Source organism: Phyllostomus discolor, chromosome 2 (assembly GCF_004126475.2).
Source record: "Phyllostomus discolor isolate MPI-MPIP mPhyDis1 chromosome 2, mPhyDis1.pri.v3, whole genome shotgun sequence".
Lineage (NCBI taxonomy): Eukaryota > Metazoa > Chordata > Mammalia > Chiroptera > Phyllostomidae > Phyllostomus > Phyllostomus discolor.
The window spans coordinates 34,236,056-34,257,834 of NC_040904.2; the positions used below are offsets into that span (position 1 = coordinate 34,236,056).

Here is a 21,779-nt window from a genome sequence, read left to right on the forward strand (position 1 = left end):
AGAGCTCAAAGCAGGCCTGCAAGGAGCAAAGCCGAGTTGTCTAGCCAGAGAAGGGCCTGGCCCAGGGCGGTCTCACAGCCACGCTATATCACGGTGGAGTTGTTTTGCAGTGAATAAAATTTCATTCTTCACCTCATCCCAAATTGGGTATTTCTGTTAATGTGAAAATGGCACCAGTGACCATTGGTTGACAATATCTATTTCCAAAACTTTTTCATGACCCCAAACAGAAACTCTGTGATAATTAAGCTGTAATGCCGCTGTTTCCCCTTTCTGCAACTCCTGGTAACCTTTACTCTATTTTCTGTGTCTATGGATTTGACTATTCTAGGTATTCCATCTGAGTAGAATCATACAGTATTTGTCCTTTTGTGTCTCACTTATTTCACTTAAGATAATGTCCTCAAGACTCATCCATGTCATAGCACGTGTCAACATTTCCTTCTTCTCATGGCTAAATAATAAACCATTGTACGTATACACCACATTTTGTTTATCCAGTCATTTGTGATGGGCACTTCGGTCGTTTCCACCTCTGGCTGTTGGGAATGAGGCCTCCGTGAACACCGGCATTCAGTATCTGAGTCCCTGCTTTTAGTTCTCTTGCGTCTACATCCAGGAATGGCATTGCTGGGTCCTGTGGTGAGTCTATGTTTAGCTCTTTGAGGAACCACCAAATTACATTTTCTCGTGGATAATATATGCTCACAGTATAAAATTTAAGAAGTAGTAAATTATGTGATGGAAAAAAAATTCCTTTCTGGTAAGACATGGAAATTACCACAGTGTCCTTTGACAGGTGATTGAATAAAGAAGATGAGGTACTACCAAGTCACAAGAAAAGATGAAACACTGCCATCTGTGACAACACGGATGGATCTTGAGACCATCATGTTAAGGGAAGTAAGTCAGACAGAAAAAGTCAAGACTTGTATTGACTCACTCACATATGGCAGACAACACTGAAAACAACAAATGAACGATCAAGACAGACAAAAACTCACAGGCAGAGACAAGAGTGTGGTGGGTACCAGAGGAAGGGGGAGAGGCGAGGTCGCAAAAGGTACAGGGGGACAAGTACACGGGGATGGAAGAAAATCTGACTTTGGGTGGTGGGCACACAACGCAATATCCAGATGACATATCATAAAGTGTGCACCAGTGTCACCCCAGTAAATTTAATTTTAAAAAGGCAATTCCCCCCAAATTCTCTTCCATTCCTTTATTCCTGGCCCCTTTCCCCCTCCCTGAGAGCAACTCCTATACCTTCCGTGTTTTCTCAGAAATACACTATGAATTTACAAGCACACACATGTATTCCTCCCTTCTACACAAATGTTGGAATATTGTGAACTCTTTTATAATGTTACTTGTATCATTTACCAGTGTACCCTGGAAACTCAGTACACAGAGAGTTGCCTGGTTTTCACCACCAGTGGCATAGTATGCCGCCATAATCCACACCATACTATTTAGACCAGTTCTCTACTGGTGGGCTTTTAAATTGTTTCTAATTCCTTGTTGTTTCAAAATAACAACTTTGCTATGTGTGCTGACCCACAAAAGTTTTGTTTTCATTTTGTTAGAAAAATTTTAGAAGTGGTATTGCTGGTCTTGACCACCAGGTGTTTGTGATTCTGTTTGTAAAAGGCAGTCCCCGTTTAACCCTGTGTTTTATAAAAGCAAAGATGACAGCAAAACAGAGACCGCCTATGTAGGATATTGAGAAGTGGCCTATAAAAATTTCAGAACTTTAGATTAAAAATTCTTGTAAATGGATATTCTGAGAACCAGAATATTCACATTTTCTTGTTCTTGGGACTCTGTTAGCTCCATATCAAAGCCTTTTCTGGTTTTATAATGCAGTAGTTCTTGAATTTCCTGAACGGTGTTCAGCACATTAGCAGAAATGTCACAGGTTTTCACTACTATAGAAGGAAAGGGCTCTGGAATTTCAAACCATAATGTTGTGGTTAAGTTTAAGCCAATGAAGAGAAAAATTCTATTCGAGAGTATATCCAATCTTCTTCCTTGATCCCATCAACAGAAAACAACAACTCCCACCTGCTGAGGCTTCTCATTTCTTCTGAAACCCTGACCCCTCAGAACTTCAGGCTGGTGCAAATGATGGCAATCAGCAGAGGACAAGAACGGGAGCTGCTAAGCTGCAGAATTATTAATGATTTAAAAGCCAGAGAAGAGCTAGTGGGCAAGCCATCGTGCAAGCAATCACACAGCCTATTTTAGTTCAGAACATTTTTATAAAATTGCATCCTCAGGCTTTTGGTTAAAATAAGTTTGACTTTCAAAACTCACTCACTTATAGCAGTGCTATGTATAATAGCTAAAAATTGGGATAAATGTCCAATAATAGAGGGATGGTTGACAAAATTAGGCTGTAGCTGCTCAATGGATATAGCTTTTTATACCACTTAAAGTCACCATTACGATGACCTCCTAGCAGAATACTTCTCTTACTGTGTTGCAGTGGCCCCAATGCACAGTTACAATTACGAGACAATTACAGATGTGGCAGGCTGATACTATGAAATATTACCTAATTTTCCCCTTAAATGTGCCCACTTCCCCCCACTCTGTGACTGAAGATCTGAAGCAGGCATGGGTCGTAGAGTGGCACTCTCAAAAAAGGAACCAGGGCACAAAGATGTCAGCTTCTTTGATTGGGGAACTAGATAGAGATGCTTTGAGTTGAGTCAGGAGTATAAAGAAAAAAAGAGAGACTCAGTGCAGGGACTCTGTCTTTTGCCTTTGAACAGAGTTCCAGGGACAATAGGAAACACCCCGTCATCTTTCCCACGTGAGGATATGGGGCCCCCGAGGAGCCGAGGAACCCAGAGGAACGTCCACCAGTCCATGTGGTGTGACAGCAATAGAGGAGAAGTGGCAGAAAGGCAGGGTGACAGGAGAAGGCTGAGGCCCCCAAGTTACGGGAAGCCAATGCCAGAACAGGCCCGAGACGGGCCAATGCTGAGAGCTGGAAACCCCTTCCCCAAGACTAGACTCCCTCAGCAGCTACACCAAGGATGAAGGTGTGTAGCAGCCTGGCTGACTGATTACAGACCAGAAATAGCAAGAAACCCCTAATTCTGTACACATGTATCAGGAACTGATGAAACTAAATCCTTCTATTGCACGGACATGGGCATGAGACAGAAATTCAGGTGAGTTACAGAGACAAAAAAAAAGGACAATGCAACAAAAATATAAGTGTGTGTATCAACATGAATGAATAAAAAAGGAGATGGGAAAATAAAAAGTGAAATTTTTAGGATGATGAGACTACGGAATTTTTAATAGTGTTTTCAATTTTCGTGACTGCTGTCACACTGTCTGTCCCCGTAGAAGGGGAGTACTAATTCACCACGCACATGGGCTGCGGCAGTGGCTTCCGCTCCTTTGTTTCCTTCCTTGTCCTCCTCTCTGTAAGACCCCCCTCCTCCTGCACCCCGAGGTCCTCCGTCCTCAGTGTGGAGGGAGTCAGGAGAAGGGGCGTCTGCGGATCTATAAAAAGACCCCAAAGGAGGTCACTGTGCTTCTCCAGTAACAAGATGCTGTACTTTTTGAGAATTTGAGATTTATAAATCATATTTCATTGCCGCAAACTTCAAGAGCTGGTTATGAATCCTACCATTGCTGTAGCTTTTGCTGCAGTGACTGCTTGCAGAAACAAGAAGAATTGCGGTTGGGCCTGAGTGCTTTGTGTGGAGAGTTTTATACCACAGTGCTATCAGTTCTGTGGGAACTGGGTCTGTAGCTCCTCGGCGGGACACAATCCATTTCCTTGTGTTTGGTAATTCCTTTAAAATGCGGAGGATCTTTCTGAGCTGCAGTTTGCTCCTCTGTGAAAGAGGGGGGTGGCTACAATAGTTTTCTAGTCCACTAGAATACTGGCCCTGTTTAGCACTGACTTGGAATATTCCATGTGTGACTTTATAGATTATGAAGTACTATATATTATATAGCACACACACATATATAGTCTTTTCTGTTGGTTATCTTTGGAACATGGCAAAGCTTTTAAATGTAAGAGTGTTCAGGGTAGCTCACTGTGGAGGTTTCATTCCGGATTTGATTGTCTTGGGCGGGCATGGCCCTGTCCCTCTGTGACCCCAGATAAGGCTCCACAAAACCCTTTATTCAGCTGTTCTCGCCGTGGCCCAGCATTTTCATTCTCACTTTTACAGACTCTCCCCCTTCCTTCCTTTTTCTGCCAGGGCACACGCTCAGGCCCTGTGATTGCTGGTCTCCTTCTGGTGTGACCTCTACCTCTCCCTGTCTGTGGGGATTACCATGTACATAATTTTTGGAATCGAGAAAAAGCAAAAAAAAAATTGTCTACATGAAAAGTTCTCCTGCTGTGATGTGCTGTCACCTCTGCTCCAGAAATTTTATAGAGCTTGGAAATTATCTCATAAGAAAAAAACGTGAAACCAGCAAGTGGTGTCTTAGTTTAAATGTTTTTTATTCTTTTTATTTTAATTGCAGTTTAAATTTCTTTAAGACGGTGCTTTGAAAACATACCTCCTCCCAAAGACTGAATGCTGTACAACAGGACATTCAGAACATTTCACATGTTTAAACTCCAGTTAACCGACCATAAATTTCTAGTTTTTGAAAAAGAAGAAAAAATACCCATGTGTGCTATTTGGTACACAAATAAATGATAGAATGTGGTACTTATAAGATGTAGAATTTCCTTTAAGTCTAAGAATTTTTTATGTGTCAAGCAATTACTTTAAAAAATAAAATATCACCCTGGCCTGGGTGACTCAGTTGACTAGGTGTTATCTTGCAAACCAAAAGGTTGCAGGTTTGATTCCCGGTCAGGGCACATGTCTAGGTTGCAAGTTCGGTCCCCAGATGGGGCGTGAGCAAGAGGCAGACAATTGATGTTTCTCTCTCACATCAATGTTTCTCTCCCTTTCTTTCTCCCTTCCTATCCCTCTCTCTGGAATCAATAAAAGAATAAATAAATAAATAAATAAAATATTCATCTGATTTTATTATTTTAGAATAAAGCGTCTCTCATGGATCTCTGGAAAGCTTAACATTAGAACTTTTCGACTTCCCTGGAATGCAGGAAGCTGCGTGCTGAGCGGTGACGAGCACACAGTGAAGTCCCAATGATACGGCTGGAGCCTCAGGTCCACTCCCCGGTAGCTGTGTGACGTGGGCAAGTTGCCTGATCTCACCTGGCCTCAGAGAGTCATTATACATCTACTTGATAAGGTTGATGTGATAAATACATGAAGTAGTGTTAATAAAGCAGCTTGGATGTGGAACAACTCAAAAACTTGGTAACACTATTACTGAATGAACCACCAGCAATTTCAATTAGAAAGCTTCTACGCCTTCAAAGAATAATAAAGTCGTGCCTAAAATTAAAACAAAACAAAGCAAAACTGAACTCATATTATACTGCAGAATACCTTTTACTTCATTTCTGTTTTGGGGGGAGAGTGCTATAAATCGATGATGAGGAATCCAAAAACCACTTCCTAGGGGGTGTCAGCCGTGGATTTCTGGCAGGAAACCTCTAGCCCACAGGAGGCAAACACGAGGCCACAGGCCAGATCTGGCCCTCCACCTTGTTCGATCCGGCTCGCACCTTGTTTCTACCCAGCGGCTGTGCCGGGCTGCTTGCCCCTAGTTAAGGAGTAGTTACATGTATACAGTCCTAAAGTTACATTCGGCCCTTTGAAGGCGACCGCGAGGCTGATGGTGGTGAAAATGAGTTTGACGCCCTGCGACAGTGTTTGAACAATGTGCCTCTTCTCCTCTCAGGGCGAGTGAGCGCCAGCGCTGGAAAACTGGAGTAAGTTTCACTTACCCAGCAGCAGCCATCAAATAATTTAAAATAAGGCACATTAGACATCTATTCCATGAAATCATTTCTGTTCCTAACATAAATATTAATTCTGAAGCAGCTGAGTTGAGTATTGTGTTTCTTTTCCCTGCTTGAATTTACAGTGAGCCAGCAGGTTTCGAGATGATACATTTCTTTGAAAAAACATTCTCATTTCTTACATGAAGTAGCAGTTTATGGTTTTCAAATTTTTTTCACACCCATTCACATGAGCTAGATAAGGTAGGGGTTTTTTTTATGATAAAAAAACAGTGTCAGAAAGGCAAACTGATACGCTCAGAAGGTCACATACCTGTGGATAACAGGGTTGGAAAGAACCCAGGTCTCTAGTACCTGGCCCCCAACCAATCCCAGATTCCCAGAGGAACACACCCCCTGCCACTCACTCACGGGCAGACTGCAGGCCCTGTCTGGCGCTGTCTACAGTTATGGGAAGCATGAAGACTTCGAGCGATTTTCAAAACTCTGTATTTTTCAATGCACTTTAATGTTGTATTTTAACGCAGTTTAATACTGAAATGCAGAGGTATTAAATTAACTGCTCATTTCATTGCGCGTATCCACTTCGTGCACGATGCACTCACTCTCTTGCTTCCTGACTGTTTACCAAGGCAGCAAAGTCATGCACGCACCTGATCAGTTGGTTCTACTCTCTCTTTTGGCTCATCCAAATATGGCATAAACCAGTTTGTCTTAGACTGTGGATTATGATTTTTTCTCCCTGGTACCTGGTCAGATTTGAGTGGTCAAAGGCAGGCTTCAAGTGGGTTGGGAGCTGGTCTCAACTCCGGGACAGTTGTACTTCTGAGATCAGACCTTTTGTTTTCTGCAAAGATTCCCACAGCTATTCTTAGTTCAGTATGGGGGAACAATATTCTGAGACTCTAGGTCATGGACCAAGCATGAATGCTTTGCACAAACCTGTTTCTGTAGAGAATTATGGCTGTTGAGGGGGAAGCAGGAGGCAGTGAGGGAAGCAGGGAACTCACTTCGGGGAAGTGGTATGGGGCTGCATTCCAGCACTGGAAGAAATATAAAGGCTCGGCCCAGGTGAAGGAGTTGGCACTTTAAAGACTCCGGTCTCTCTAGGGTGGGAGGGACCTGGAAGAGTGCCTGTGTTCCTCGGTCAGGCTGGCGGAATGCTGACTGTCACTTCCCTCCGTCTGCTTGGTGCTATATTCTATTCTTTTTCCAAGAGCCAAAATTATACTTGTTGCTAGGCACGTGACTTTGGGAGGGAAGTTCTGAGTCTCAGCAGAGTGGAGAGTGGAGAAGTCAGCGAAGGGAGAGAGGGGTAAGAGGAGTGAGCTAGGGGATGGCACACCTTGGCCCCCAGTGAAGAGGAGGGCCCCACTGCTGGCAGCCTGCACAATGAACTTTTAAAGTCCACCCTTACCTTCCCTAAGAATAGAAGCTCATGGACTTGAAATGATTCAGTGAAAACCTACTTTACAGTTGCAATTAACACAGGAGATGAATAATAACGTGGAGATACAGAGAAGGGGAAATGCAAAATATATTTCTGGGACAGGTGTGTATAATGAACTAAAACTTTGAATGTGTGATAGACATGCCACTTTGAAACATGACTGTCAAAGACAGTGAGACTCAGGAGATCAGAGATACAGGACCCAGTTAATCTGAAATTTGATGGACTTGATTCTTGTTTCCTACAAAGTGGTCATGAAATCGCCAGTCTTTAACATGCCCTGTGAACCTGGAAGCATTCGCTATGGTAAAACACAAGCAGAGGCTGCCTTGCCTTACTACGTTCTCACCATGGCTCCCTTCCCTTCAGGAGCGGCCCACAGGACCACCAGGAAACGTGCAGTCGGAAAGTAGATTAAGGTGCCTTCCAGCCCCAAAATGCTCTGAGTTTAGAAGTAGTCCAGATCTCTAAAGAGAGTAATATACTAGAGAAATATATTCTTCCAGGCTCCCACTTAAAACAATAACAACAACAACAACAACAACAACTTACAGGTCCTTATGAGACCACGTACTGCAGGGAACCAATAACCCGGATGAGTGAATAGGAGATATCAGGTATATGAGCTGCTCTCCTTATGAGCAGGTCCCAGCTCCAAAATTCATGACTCACTGCTCAGCTCACTGAGCTCATTTGTCATCTTAATGTATTTCCTTGACTTCTTCCAATTCATGAAAAAATCATTTTTCCTTTTTGTCAAATATATTTTATAGATAAAATAGATACTCCTGCATCATGAAATGCAAGAGCTGAAAGAAAGATACTGCAATTTTGTAAATAAGACATACACTGACCCATAGAACTGGAGGGCTGGCAAGGGTGCAAGAATGTGTGTGTGTGCATGTATGTTCAATGGTAGACAAGACTTTTTTCAAAAGTCATCTCAGAAACAGAATCTATGGTGACTGTCTTTTTAAAGATATATGAGAAGGCAAAGGGTAAAGGTCACCTGTAGTAGCACAGATCATTATTAATATTTATGGTCATAAATGCCGTTCTAGATGAGCAGTAAGCAATCTTGGCTGTGCTCTGATGGTACCTGTGGAACATTATAAAATGCAAGGGGCTGGGTCCCCCTCCAGAAATTTCTAATCCAGGGAGCCTGGAGGTGAGTCTGGCTCTCTGTGTTTTTGCAAAGGTCCCCTGGTGATTCTGATGTGTAGCAAAGGCGGGGATCCCTTCATTGAACCTCCCGCAGGATGCGCTAGGTGTTACGGTGTGTTGCCCAGAGGCTCTCACCGTGGGGTGGAGACAGCCATTCCCTCTGCCACTGTGAGTGCTGGCCCCTGACTACCCACGAGGAAGTCCTTCTCCAAGAACTGTCCTGCACAGGGTGAAGCGACCTGCCTCATCCAAGCTCATGCCATTTTCCCACAGGCAGCCTGTATCTAACGACCAGTGAGTGGGAGGAGGGACAACAAAGCCCAACCCTCTAGCCTTAATTTGGGGCAACCCTGAAGGGGTCTTTAATCCTCACTGTCAATGAATTGAAGGTAAGTGATGTGGGGGAAGGTGTGGGGTTGGAAGTCCAAAGACTTGAGCTCAAAGCCTTTTTGCCTGTTGCTGTTAGTGGCTTACACAAGTCACATCACTTCGTAAATCTCACTTTTTCACTCTACAAACAGGAACAGCAACAACAACAACAGCAACAAAAACTATATGATCTACGTTCAAGAGCTGTTGTGAAGATTCAGTAAGAGTCTGTAGAAATAAACTATTAACCATATACAATGGTGGTGGCTACTGTTACAGGCTATTCTTAGGACTAAACATCCCCATTTATCACATGAAGAAAAGATCTGAAAGCACCACGTGTCACTGAAAGTCAAAAAATGCCTTAATCACCCAATGCGTATGTACTTAACATTCCCCACTGCATATGTTCAATGGATTGAAATAATAAAATGCAATTGCTTTGTTTGTTTGTTTTGCTGCTTTTACATGGAGCTAAAGTCAGCCATAAAAAGAGAGTGTCTTGGGTGCCAAGATAATTCAGTGGGGAAAAAACAGTCTTTTCAACAAATGGTGCTGAAATGACCAGACATCCACATGCAAAGGAATGAAGTTGAACTTCTGTTTCCCACCATGTACGAAAATAACCCCACATAGATGTAAGACTAAATGTTAGAACTAACACTATAAAATCCTTAGACGAGAACAGCAGTAAATGCCCATGTTGTTGGATGAGGCACTGGCTGTAGCGCTCTGACACCAAAGCACAAGCAATACAACAAAGATAGATAAACTGGACTTTACCAAAATGATAACATTTGGGGCTTCAGAGGACACTATCAGAAAAGAAAAAACACACCAAATGAGAGACAATATTTGCAAATCATAAATCTGATATATGACTTGTATCCATAATATATAAAGAACTCTAAGCAACTCAACAAGGAGACAACCTAACAGAAACATGGGCAAGGGATTTGATAGACATTTTTCCAAAGATAACATGTGAATGGCTAATAAACCACCAGAAAAAATACTCAACATCATGAGTCGTTAGGGAAATTCAAAACAAAACCACAATGAGACACCATTTCATACCTGCTAAGATGGCTAGAATCACAAAGACAGGTAGTAGGTGCTGATGGTGATACAGAGAAGTTGGAGCCCTCATACAATGTGCGGATGTAAAATGGTACGGCCACTTTTGAAAACCACCTGGCAGTTCCTCAAACTGCTTAAGGGTTACAGTATGATCTAGCAATTCTATCCCTAGAGTAATGAAAAGATGTCTTCATAAAAACTAGTACAGAATGTGTATTAGCAGTATTATTCATATAGCCAAGAAGTGAAAACAACACAACTATCCACCAACTGAAAATGGATAGATAAAACATAGTATATCTAGGTAACAGAATATTACCTGTCAATCAAAGTACATGAACTACTGACACATTCTATAACACAAATGAACCCTGAGAACATCAAGCTAAGTGAAAGGAATAAGTCACAAAAGAACACACATTATATGATTCTATTTACATGAAATGCCCAGACCAGGCGTGTCTACAGAAGAGAAAGGAGGCTAGTGGTTGCCAGGGGCCAAGAGAAAAGGGGATGAGCAATGACCAAGGTCTGAGGTTTTGTTCTGGGGTGATGAAAATATCCTAGAACTGATTAGGTGATGGCTGCACAACGCTGCGAATACAGTAAAAGTCGCTGAATTGTTTACTTTACGTGCGTAGATTGTATGGCATGTGAATTATATCTTAATAAAAGTGTTATTAAGAAATAATCCCATGAGCTGAAGAAATAAGACAGATGGTAACAAGACTTTAAATATACCTCATGGAAAAATATTGTGACTGTTTTGCTTTGATTATTTCTAAGTAAACACAGCTTATTGTCTGCTGTTGAGCAAATCAAATTGCAAATCTGCACGGGAAAGAGACTGGCCGGGAACAAGTGACTGTGCTCTGGAAGGATTCACATGCCCTCAGAGGAGGGACTCAAAAGTTCTCGGCCACTGACTCACACTTAAGGAACCAATAACCAGCGAGCCGAACCAAATCATGCCTGCTAAGGAAAAGGCAGCTTTCTAAAGACTGGGCCTTCCAAAGTCTCTTTAGCAGTACACGCAAGAACAGCCGCAGTCGCAGCCCCGCCAAAACGCCGGACCCTTACCTGTGCGCTCTGAGCACCCTCTGGGCGATGGCGTCACCGATCTTGTTGAACACAACCTTGTCGTCAGCACAGCTTATAAAGAACTGGTTCTGCAGAAAAACAGTAGGACAATCACGTAAGTCTTCCTTGTCTTAATGGTGTTTAAGTGAAACGTGGTATACAACAAAATCTACATCAGTATTTTTTTTTAAATGTTTGACATAGCAGACATGCTCTGATCCCGGACATGACCTCAGGAAAGTAAATCACAGAATACAAGAAGCCTCATCTCACCCTGGGTCACAGGCATTTCCAGGTGCTGACAGGTGCAGCATTTTCGTCAAGAGAAAGGCTAAACTATTATTTCATTATGCAAAGTCCTTGTACGTTACATGCTTAGAATGAATGGTAGGAACATTCTAAATTTAACTAATAGGGAAGTCAGATATTTTTTTAGATTCACACATTGCATAAATGCTTATGGTTAAAAATTCTATGTTGGACAGATACGGAGGACACTCTGACAGCTGTCAAGAAGAAGGGGGCAGGGAAGGCTGGGTGAAAAAGGTGATGAGCAAAAAAAAAGTAAAGGGGGGGAAAGGTGATGGAAGGAGACTTGACTTTGGGTGGTGAACACACAATACAATATACAGATGATGTGTCATAGAATTGTACACTCGAAACCTATATAATTTTATTAAAAAATGTCACCACAATAAATTCAATAAAAATTCTATGTTGACAAACATTCTGTCTCATGCTAAGTTTACTTTTTTTTAATAAGGTAGATGGTAGGATCCTGGTCTAATTTTCTCCACCTTTCTCAATTATTGACTAGTATCTGCTTTGGTTTTATCTCATTTGTTTTGGTCTTTTATTGTGCCTGAACTTCTATTGTAAGTAGCTTAAAAATCTCTTTTGTATGTTGCATATATATAAATAGACCAATAAAATGGAAAGAGGAATAATTTTCTCTTTTTTCTTTGCTTCTATTATTCATGCATCTATAAAGCATTCTATAATACCTTTACTAAAAATCCAGGGTACAACATTATCATGGTATAAAAGATTTAGTTGCTGCATGGAGGAATGTTAAAAATTAGATACAAACATTATCACTATTACATGTTCTCTTTAGACATATTGTTATACTATCCCTGTAACTTTAAGTATAGTCATCACAAAGTAACCTTTGCCAATCATCTTAAAGATATGTATAAACAATGAGTCAGTATATCATCATCTTTATGTAACATTATCATGTTTATTACTGTAAACATTTTTATACTTAAGCACATATATCTGTGAACTGCCTCCTGAAAACAAACTTACAAGAAGATACTGTGCAGAAACTCATTTGAGAATGTCTTTCGCCTTAGGGCATCAAACAATCAAAATCTCAGTGGCAACCAAACCGTGTTTGTTTTTCTGAATTTACATTATGGCATTCCTCAGCAGCTGTCACATACACTGGCCATGTATCATGTCCTTTACTTCTTTTGGGGGGACAGCAGGGTGAATGCTAATATCTTACCTTGACTAGAGGTATACCAACCAGGTGAGTGTCCTCATCCATGAGTATCAACATTGGTGTTATCAAGAAGAGGTAAAGCAAAAGGATTCTGGGTAATGGGTGAGCCAGCTCTTAACATCTCACGTTATTATGCTATAATATTTGAAATCAATAACACTCATCGTATCAGTATTACTAAACTCCAGACTTTATCCAGAGTTCACGATTTTTTTTTCGCTAATGTCCTTTTTCCATTGCATAATTTGATCCAGGACACAACATTGCATTTAGCTTGCTAATATATTTAATCTACCTTCTTTTTTTCTACATCTGTGAAATAAAGAAGTCTCTAATTCTTTCCTACTTGCCTTTAATGAACAGAACTCAAGGGGGAGGAAAGCAGGGCTAGAAGGATTTTCTCCAGCCATGCCATCTCCCTCCATGCATTTTTACAAAATTCAGTGAAAAAGACAAAACTGAAATAAAGAAGAGACATGTGCTTTGGTTTATTTTTGCATTGTAATGTCTTTTAATTTTTTCAGGATTTTCCAAGTGCTCGAAGGTAGCTTCAGATGGAGTATGAAATGCACTTAAAGTTCCCAAAGTAAACCCAGTGTCCCTAGATCTCCTCCTATTCTTTGAACACAGACTCTGGGATTTGTAATGAATAGTCAGTCGTTCACACAGGATTGAAGGAGGTGGTACCTGCCCTCAATATTCTCGCATCTTCCTTTCCCATGTTCCTTTGCCTGCATTCTCCCTTCTCCAACATCCCCACACTAGTGGCACCCAGGGGTCTCTATTTTAGCGACTTACACCTGTCTGTGCTCTCCTGAAGCAGCACATGCCTCACACTTCCAATCCCAGCCAAATCACAATGTTCACATCCATGTTGGAGTGCAACATAACAATATTATGAGCTGATACATTTAATTACAAGGATCTTGGTGACTTCTTTTAGAGTTCTGAGTTAATGTCAGGTATGCTGGGGAAGTAAAAATTCAGGTAACCTAAGGCCTCTTCACATATCAACATACACTCAATACAATAGATGCTGAGTTTGGGGACCCTGCAGTCTCTACACGGCATTTATGGGAAGGCAGGTTGTCGTAGCAATGTACACAAGTGAGACTTACTTCTATATAGATATAGTGCTTGCTGTTCTCTATCACGTGGACGTAAGCTGTGTGGATGGACTCTTCATGGTACTTGATCCCAGCAGACCAGTCAGCAGCAGAGCGAAGCAGCTACGAGGCAGCCATCAGAAATGAGCAAACATAAGACAGTGGGGGTGACACCAGATATACTGATACAATAAAGTCAATTCATTTTCTTTTGAACAACTGAATGAGTACAGTGGCTTGAGTGTCCCGTGTGGGTCAAGTGAGAGTAGGCGGGTGGGGAACTGGTCGTAGGGAACTGGCCCATCAGGAAGGAGCCCAGCTGGCATTCAAGCACTGAGAATTTCTTCTTCCGCTCAGCATATTTGTCATTCAAAACTGGAAACGATGAAGTGTTTCTACCAAGAGTATTTCAGAAGTACCCTTCTGGTGGCTGAGTAGGGTGACCATTTGTCCTCTTCTTCCATGATAGCGCCACTATTACCCCAGAACTCCTGTTGTCCTGGTGCCTTTATTACTACTACCGCTTTTACTCCCCAGAGTGTCCTGGTACGAACCATATGGCATGGCCGTCCTACCTCTGACTTGATAATGCTATTACTCCTCCCCCTTCAGACAGATGTTGTTCAGAGTAATACCTGCCGAAAGGCAAGGGGACTCATTTAATCAGCTGTCTGATCCTTGGCGTGCCCCTCCACTCGCAGCTCTCTCGCTCCCTCTTATCACGGCCTCCCTCCAATCAGACACTCGCCTGCTCCCACCCAGATCACAGTAAGGGCTTCCAGCTCAGACCCCTGCATACATGCGAACTACACTGACACGGTGTGGGGCTGCCTGGGTCCAAAGCTTAGCTCAGCCACTTAGTGGCTTTGATCTTGACCTCTCTGTGCCTCAGATTCCTGCTGTATAAAACGGAGAAGCTACTTTATAGCATTGAAGAAAGAATTGCATGAATTGCTGTGGAGTGCACTGGAGGCCTGGCACCCAGTCACTGCTGTGTACTAAGTGTTTGCTATTATTAATGAGAACATCAGAGGGTGTTTTTGAGTGGTGGCAGACCATGCCAGCAACACTGCAGAGAGGGTGCACTAGATGGCACGGAAGGCTTTTCAACTCTAAGGCACCACTGGCCATCATTTTTTTCAGCATTCTAACTGGTATTGCAGTACAGTGTTGGGTATATAGTAGGTGCTTTCCTTGAGTAATAGCAAGACATCACATAAGAATCACTATAAAAGTAGATTTACTTTTTACTTCCTGATTTGAAATGAGTGTTGATGCTGTTCTTCACGAGGTCAACAGAAATTCAAAATTGGAAAAATGGCCTGTAGTTATTAGGAATATTATGAAATGATCTGATTCATAATCAGTTTTGTCTGTTACACAAGAACGGGCAAAGTAGGTTTGAGGTTGTGAGTCCGAGAAACACAGAGTTTGTTCCTGTTATTTATTATTCTTTTCCATACAAATGACTGTAAACCTACTTTTGTCCATCCCGTATATAAACAATCTGGTACAATTCTTACTCTAATCAATAACTTAAAAAATTGCATCTATAAGGCTACTGAAATTGAAACTTAATAGTTCCTAAAATGATTGGTTGTGCCATCCTTAAAATGTTATTTCTTTATTCAGTGTGAGGCATTAGTACAAAACAGCTCCCTGCGAAGCATCTTATGTAATTGTAGTAATGAATATGTGCAATAAAACTGGAAAATATACTTGTGAATAGAAACAGTCAAATATCTCAAAGGAAAACTCATAAAGGAAAATTTAGATAAACATGACCCCCGCTGGGAAAAAATATCCTGACTTCGCCTCATCCCCAAAGATCTGCATTATTTGCCCACTAGTAGAAATAACAAAGATTGAACAAATGGAAGTTTCAATTCTTAGTTCATGCAAATTTATGTTGAATTTCATTGCTAAGGTGCATCATCTTTAACCTTAAGGCTGAAGGAGAGGGAGAAAATACAATTTTTAGGGAATAAGACTTAAGGGCCGTGAGGCCCCAGGAAGAAAGATATACTTAAGGGGCTGGGGGCCGGGAAGCAGCACACACATGGCTGGGGCGGGGTCTGGGGCAGTGGCAGCAGAAGATGGCACCACAAGGCAAGCCTGACACGCAGCTGTGCCTCGCTGGAGCCCTTGGTGGCTGCAACTGCCCCAGGTCTCACTGGAAACAGCCTCCGCCGAGCAGTGAGCAGCTCAGGCGCTGGACTCAGACGGCTTAGAGCCCACTCTCATCCCCACCACGTACTCACTATGTTACTTTAACCTCGCAGTGTCTTAGTTTCCTCATTTGAAACAATAAGGGATTGATCAGGGTGTACAACTTACAGACTGGTGAATATTAAATGAGACAACCCACGTATAGCTTAGCACCGTGCTGGGCCGGGACCAAACACTGCCCGCTCACCGGGCATCAGCCAGCCAAGGCCCCAGTAGCACGCGGAAGTGTTGCTGGTGCACCGGGGGAACACAGCGTCCCTGCCATCCTTCCACGTAAGTCACACGGCTTCCCTGAACCCTTCCCTACCTGCTTTATTCTATCACAAAACATCACAGTTTGCTGTCCTTTAAAATCTACATCGATTCCTATATTGACACCCTTTGGAACATTCATTTTGACCTTTTCCCCAAACATAGGAACAAATCTGTCCAGTATATTTGAATGTCATTCACAACTGTCAGCATAGTTTCTCTTTCCCCTCCCTCCCTTCCTCCCCATCTTCCCCCTCTCTCCTTCCCTTTCTTTGTTTTTTTTATTAATAGAGAAACTGACTAAAGACATGATTCCAGACGCAATATTTCCCTCAACTTGGTAGGACTTCTCAGCAATGATTTTTCTAAGAAATGGCTTTTTTCCAATAAGCTCCCCGATTTAATAAAAAGGGCTGTTCCCATGTATTGATTCTAAATAGATGTTAATTTGGCATCACCGATTTTCTTTTACTTTAATAAACATGTCAACTCTCCTCTGTCTAGCTCATTTATCTTTAGTGGTAATGATAGCATTTAAGAATCTAGTTTGTTTTTCTTAGGGAGAATAGTTTTTTTTGTTGTTGTTGTTTTAATATACTCTGTGTATAGGCAGTTTCGGGACCATCTTTACTCCAACCCCCAACCTCACACCTTTGCCCTGCTTCTTCTCTGAGTGCTCTTGGAAGGCTTCTGAGAGCACCCAGCACTGAGGGAAAACACTAACAGGATTACTCTAATAGCGTTGGTGGAAGCTGCTGAAGAAAGCTCTCAGGCTGGGGTGATGCTTTAAGACACAGAAACTCGTGGTGGAGGGGGCAGGCGTGCTTTGCACTGCCATCGCTCCGTCCCGGTGGCCGGCACGCCTGCGGACCCCAACAATCGTGTGTGATGGCTGGTGGCGGGGGGCAGTCACCGGCAGTGTGCGACCGGGGTGACTGGGTCCAGGGTTTGCTTTTCTTAATTTAAAGGGTATTTTAGTTTTTAAAATATGACTTTTTAATAATTTTCTACATTTTTATATTGGAGTATACATACAGCAGGTATACAAGGTATAAATGAAACTCAATGAATTTTTTTAAATGAAATTTTTTATTTAGAAAAAGAAATAATTGGGTTTCCTTCTGCAGATGAAAGAGTAACAATAATTTTATCTATTATTAACTTTGAAGATGCTTTCCCTCCATTTCAATAAATACATGACATAAAAAATTTTGTATCCAGAACTAGCCTGGTGACCCATCCCAAGAAAGTCAACTTTTTTGCTTCAAACTTTTGAAAACTTGGGAAATTATATAAAAAAACATTTGAAACTAGGGAAAGCTTGAAGGTTATAGCTAATATTGATATAATTCAAACCAGTGTACTCTTCTAAGTGCTTTTTAAAAATCCTCACCTATGTATTTTATGTTTTTAAATTGATTTAAGAGAAAAACATTGATTGGTTGCCTCCTCTATGTGCCCCCAACAGGTATCATACCTGCAACCTAGGTATGTGCCCTAACAGGGAATTGAACCCGTGTCCTTTTGGTGTACAGGATGATGCTCCAACCAACTGAGCCATCCAGCCAGGGCTCTTCTAATGCTTTGTGTGGATTAATTTACTTAAATATCATCACAGCCCTATGGACTGATACTATTAGGATCCCTGTTTTATGGATGAAGGTAATGCATATAAAGAAGTAAAGTAAGTTTCCCAAGGTTACATAGCTAGTATGTAGCAAAGCTGGGATCTGAATACTTTGACCCTACTTTGTCTTTTCCCCTGGCTACAGTGTATTGCTACTTTTTAATTCATGAAGCTTCTGGTCTCTAAATTATGTATGAGCAATATACTATGTTAAAAACTATGTTCAAATGTATGTTAAAGGGAATAAACCTAAAGAAGCATTTTATTAAATCCTCAACCAAGGTATGTAATGGTCATTTGGCTATTGCCACGTGACAGCTAAGAGAGTGAAAAGCTTGAAAAACATGATATTAAACCCTTAAAAAATGAAGTAGCCTTAAAAAATAAAAAAAGAACAAAGATAAAATTAAGTAGCCTACACAGCCAGGTCCCAGCTCCCTGCACCCTGCTGGTTCTCTGGAAAATCAGGGATTGGGCCAGATGATCGCTTTCACCCTCAAAGCTCTCTATGTTTATGACCTCCAAACAATACCGTCTAGAACAAGGTGGGTAAAATTTAGAGCCAGTAAGTAATGTGAAGTGAAACGATACTGTGGTCAGGACTTTACCAAAAGGGAGAAGTGAAACGGAGTTCTTTTCTTATTCAGTTTCCGTTCATCTCAGACATCTCCTGTCTTTAAAAGGACGCACACTATCTGTCCCCGTTGTTTTCACAACTGGAGCTACTTGGGCAGTTCTGGAAAACATTCACTGGCAACCGGCAGGGATCCAGGCTGTGTGAGGTCTGACCCTTTTAAAATTGCGGGGAGTCCTCATGAAGAAAAAGAATGTTAATTTATGAATACAAAATCAGTGTGTGCTAGAATTGCTGTAACGGCTTCCTTGCCTGTCTCCTTGCTTTCAGTCTCTTTCTAGTCTAATATGTTCCTCATGTGTGTAAGCTTTCGGTCCCAAAGTATGCTTGTTCGGAGAGATGCAAACAGACATGGGACAAAATGAGATCCTCAGGCACTTAAGCTTGGGGAATTCTCAGCATATTCACTCATGACTTCGTGATACGCATCAGCATAACAAAGGCACTAAAATATCCAATTTTTTAACCTGCAAAAATGAATTTGTCCTTGGAAATCTTTTTTTAGAATAGCTATTAGCATTTTACAGGCAGAACCCAATTTGAAAAACTCCGATCTAGGTTAATCTTCATAAAACATTCACGTATCTTTCTTCTTCCTGGATTAAAAAAAAGTTCTAAAATTCAGCAACACCTCCCCACTGAAGTCAAAATGGACCAGGCCAGCAGGCCAAGGCTTTATGCCATCTACATTTCATCTACCGCTTCTTCAAGGGCAAATGGTTTACTGTAGTCGGTTTTACCATCGTCTGAACAGGCAGGCTTGGTCCTCAGAGGGACACCCAGCTCCCTGCCTCCCGTGTGCCAAGCTCTCACAGCATGATGGTCCGCACTTGCATGCTGGCATTTAGTCCCAGACCACGCCTACCGCTGTCAACTGGATTCCTTAACATCACAGCTTTCTCTCCCTGGACTGATTACGTCTCCAGAGGCACAGAACCCCTTGTCTCTCTGCCTCCTCTGCATCCCAGTGTGCAAACAGATGGCACTGCACTTCATAAACACAGGTGGCAGAGAAGGTGAACCAAGGGAGGCATTTGGTAGAGTGGACACAGCATAGCATCCATCTGCCCTACCTGGGTGGACGAATGAGGATATTTAAAGCAGGGCTTTACTAACAGGCATTAGAAGATGTACGTGTATGTAACACTGAGATAGAATATCCTTTGCTGATCATAAAATTACATAATTCCCAGCAATGCCTTTTCAGCAAATGCTTAATTAGCATCTGCTAACTGTGATAAATTGATCATTGAGTCCATTTTAATGACATTTCAAATCTTAAATTCTCTTGTTTTTTAATATCAAGGCTCCATTTTACCTTACAGCATGAGTAATTTTTTCCCTTTAAGTAGAATAAAATTAAACAGGTTCATAAAATATTCATTAACTTACCTAGGAATGCATATACATCTGTGCCTCTAAGTTTAAATTAGTTGTCTCCTTTAGCCTGGGAAGACTATGTATTTGCTATAGGTGTTTCTCTGAAGTGATCTCTCTTCTTGGTTACTTTATTATTTGATTTATGGTCTGAAATGTCTTTTCATTTCTTATATACACACATATCTCTACTTGCACATAGTACAAGGTAAATGAGTTAGGCATTTCGCTTACACAGTCATATTCCCTTGAATCCATGTCCAAATTATGTAGATCCAAATCAGCGATGCCATAGCAAACTGCTGGATCTTTCCTCAAACAACACCTTTGGTGCTGGTAGTGATGACTGAAGAAAAGGCAATGCTACAAGTGGCCCATCCCAGCTCTCCCCGAAGGATCTCCAGGTGGGTGCGCTGAAGTTGATCGGTTCACAGTAAAGTGAAACAGGGTTTGAAGGTCCACCTCTAATCTATAACCAGCTACGGGACCCTGGACAAGTCTCATAGCCCCACTGGGTCTTAATTTTCTTATTTGTAATTTGAGATGGTTGGACTAGATGTGGTAAAATTCTGTGACACTCTTATCAAATTCCTTTTTCTATTGCATGAGCCTCTAGAAGACATTTGGCTAATTAGGAACTAAAATTAGATTGAACTATAACTAGCTTCATAGCAAAGTTTCAGCCACATTCCCAGTGCTTAACCGGCGTCAGTCTCAGGTTCACTATGGATCGTGTTGCTGGGGTCAGTTCAGAAGGAATTACAAGACAAGCCTTTCCTTGCCTGGCTTTTTCTAAGGGCATGCATTTGCTATATTTACAGAAGCGTGTTGGAAAGAGGGTAAATCGAATATATTTACAATATGAAGTATAATAATACATGTTAAAAGATCTACTCAGATTTCCCTTAGAGTTGCCCCTATGACGTGAAGGAATGACGTGAAGGAAGCCGGCATCGCAGCACTCAGCCTGGCAGGAGTGACTTTACCTGGCAGCCCTTCGAATACAGGGAAGCAAGACTGACCTGCACGTTCGCGTGGACGGACCCAGGCACCTGATACTTCAGCTCATGGGCTGTTGTGTGAGACTTCGGAAGCAGAAATGGATAAGAAAGGGACCGATATTTTGATTTCATAATCTAAAATGAATAAAAACAGGTAAAAGGTTCAAGGGAGAAAACAGTTCCACTCTTCCACATTTTGTGATTATAAAAGAAATAGGAAAAAAAATATTAACAGTGGATGTTTCCAGGTGAAGAGGCACATAGATTATTTTTGCTTTCTTTCTATTTCCCAGAGATGGAGAATCCCTTTTTCCTTCCTGTACCTTTTGTAGTAAGAATATATTCTTTATATATATTTTTTAAAGTGTAAATATAGTTATCAGAGCTATAGAATTGCAAAAATGAGGCTATTCTCTTATAAACTGATTTTTTACTATGTTGCAGACATCTTGCTACAGCAATATAGCACTATGCATCATTTAAAATTAACTCCAGGGTAAAATGCTATAAAATCATAATTTCTTTAAGAAATTACTGTTAATGAGCATTTCAGTTATTTCTCATTTTATTTAAATTGTTGGAAGTCAAAGTAAATTAGTTTATTGGGTTGGTTCTTTAACTTAAATACCTGAAAAAAATTTTCTGAGTCAAAGATTGTATGTCTTTTAAAAGGCTTTTTGGTGTTATACCAATTTACTCCCAGAAACAGGGTATAAGAACATCAAAAATCCAAAACCCAATTGCAAGTATTAGCAATTAAAAAAAAACTTTACTTGTCTAGTAGTTTAAAGATAGTATCACTTTGTTTATTCATTCATGTCTCCTGAGTTTTTATTAAAGATACATCCATTACTTCTAAAAGCTCCCACTGTTCATAATGCTACATAAATGAAAAATAAGGTGAGACTCTAGTTGTTGATAAAACTAATCTTTTTCCAAATCATTGGGAAGAATAATGATCGCCTCATCATCATTTAAAGGAAATAAAATGGAACCTTAGTAACACCTGGGCGACAAACACTTGTAAATGTGAG

At 41.3% G+C, this 21,779-nt stretch overlaps 1 protein-coding gene across 5 annotated transcripts in view; it reads right to left on the reverse strand.

Annotated features, from left to right (window-relative positions):
• The window catches only part of PLD1 (phospholipase D1), a 182,378-nt gene that overhangs the window by 39,892 nt on the left and 120,707 nt on the right, over positions 1-21,779 (reverse strand). For all 5 annotated transcript variants that reach the window (XM_036017694.1, XM_036017693.1, XM_028504911.2 and 2 more), the window contains 3 exons: positions 20,767-20,880; positions 13,638-13,748; positions 11,010-11,098 (listed from right to left, as the gene is read on the reverse strand). In XM_036017694.1, the coding sequence (XP_035873587.1) occupies positions 11,010-11,098; positions 13,638-13,748; positions 20,767-20,880 (314 nt within the window). The remainder of the gene's footprint in view (positions 1-11,009; positions 11,099-13,637; positions 13,749-20,766; positions 20,881-21,779) is intronic.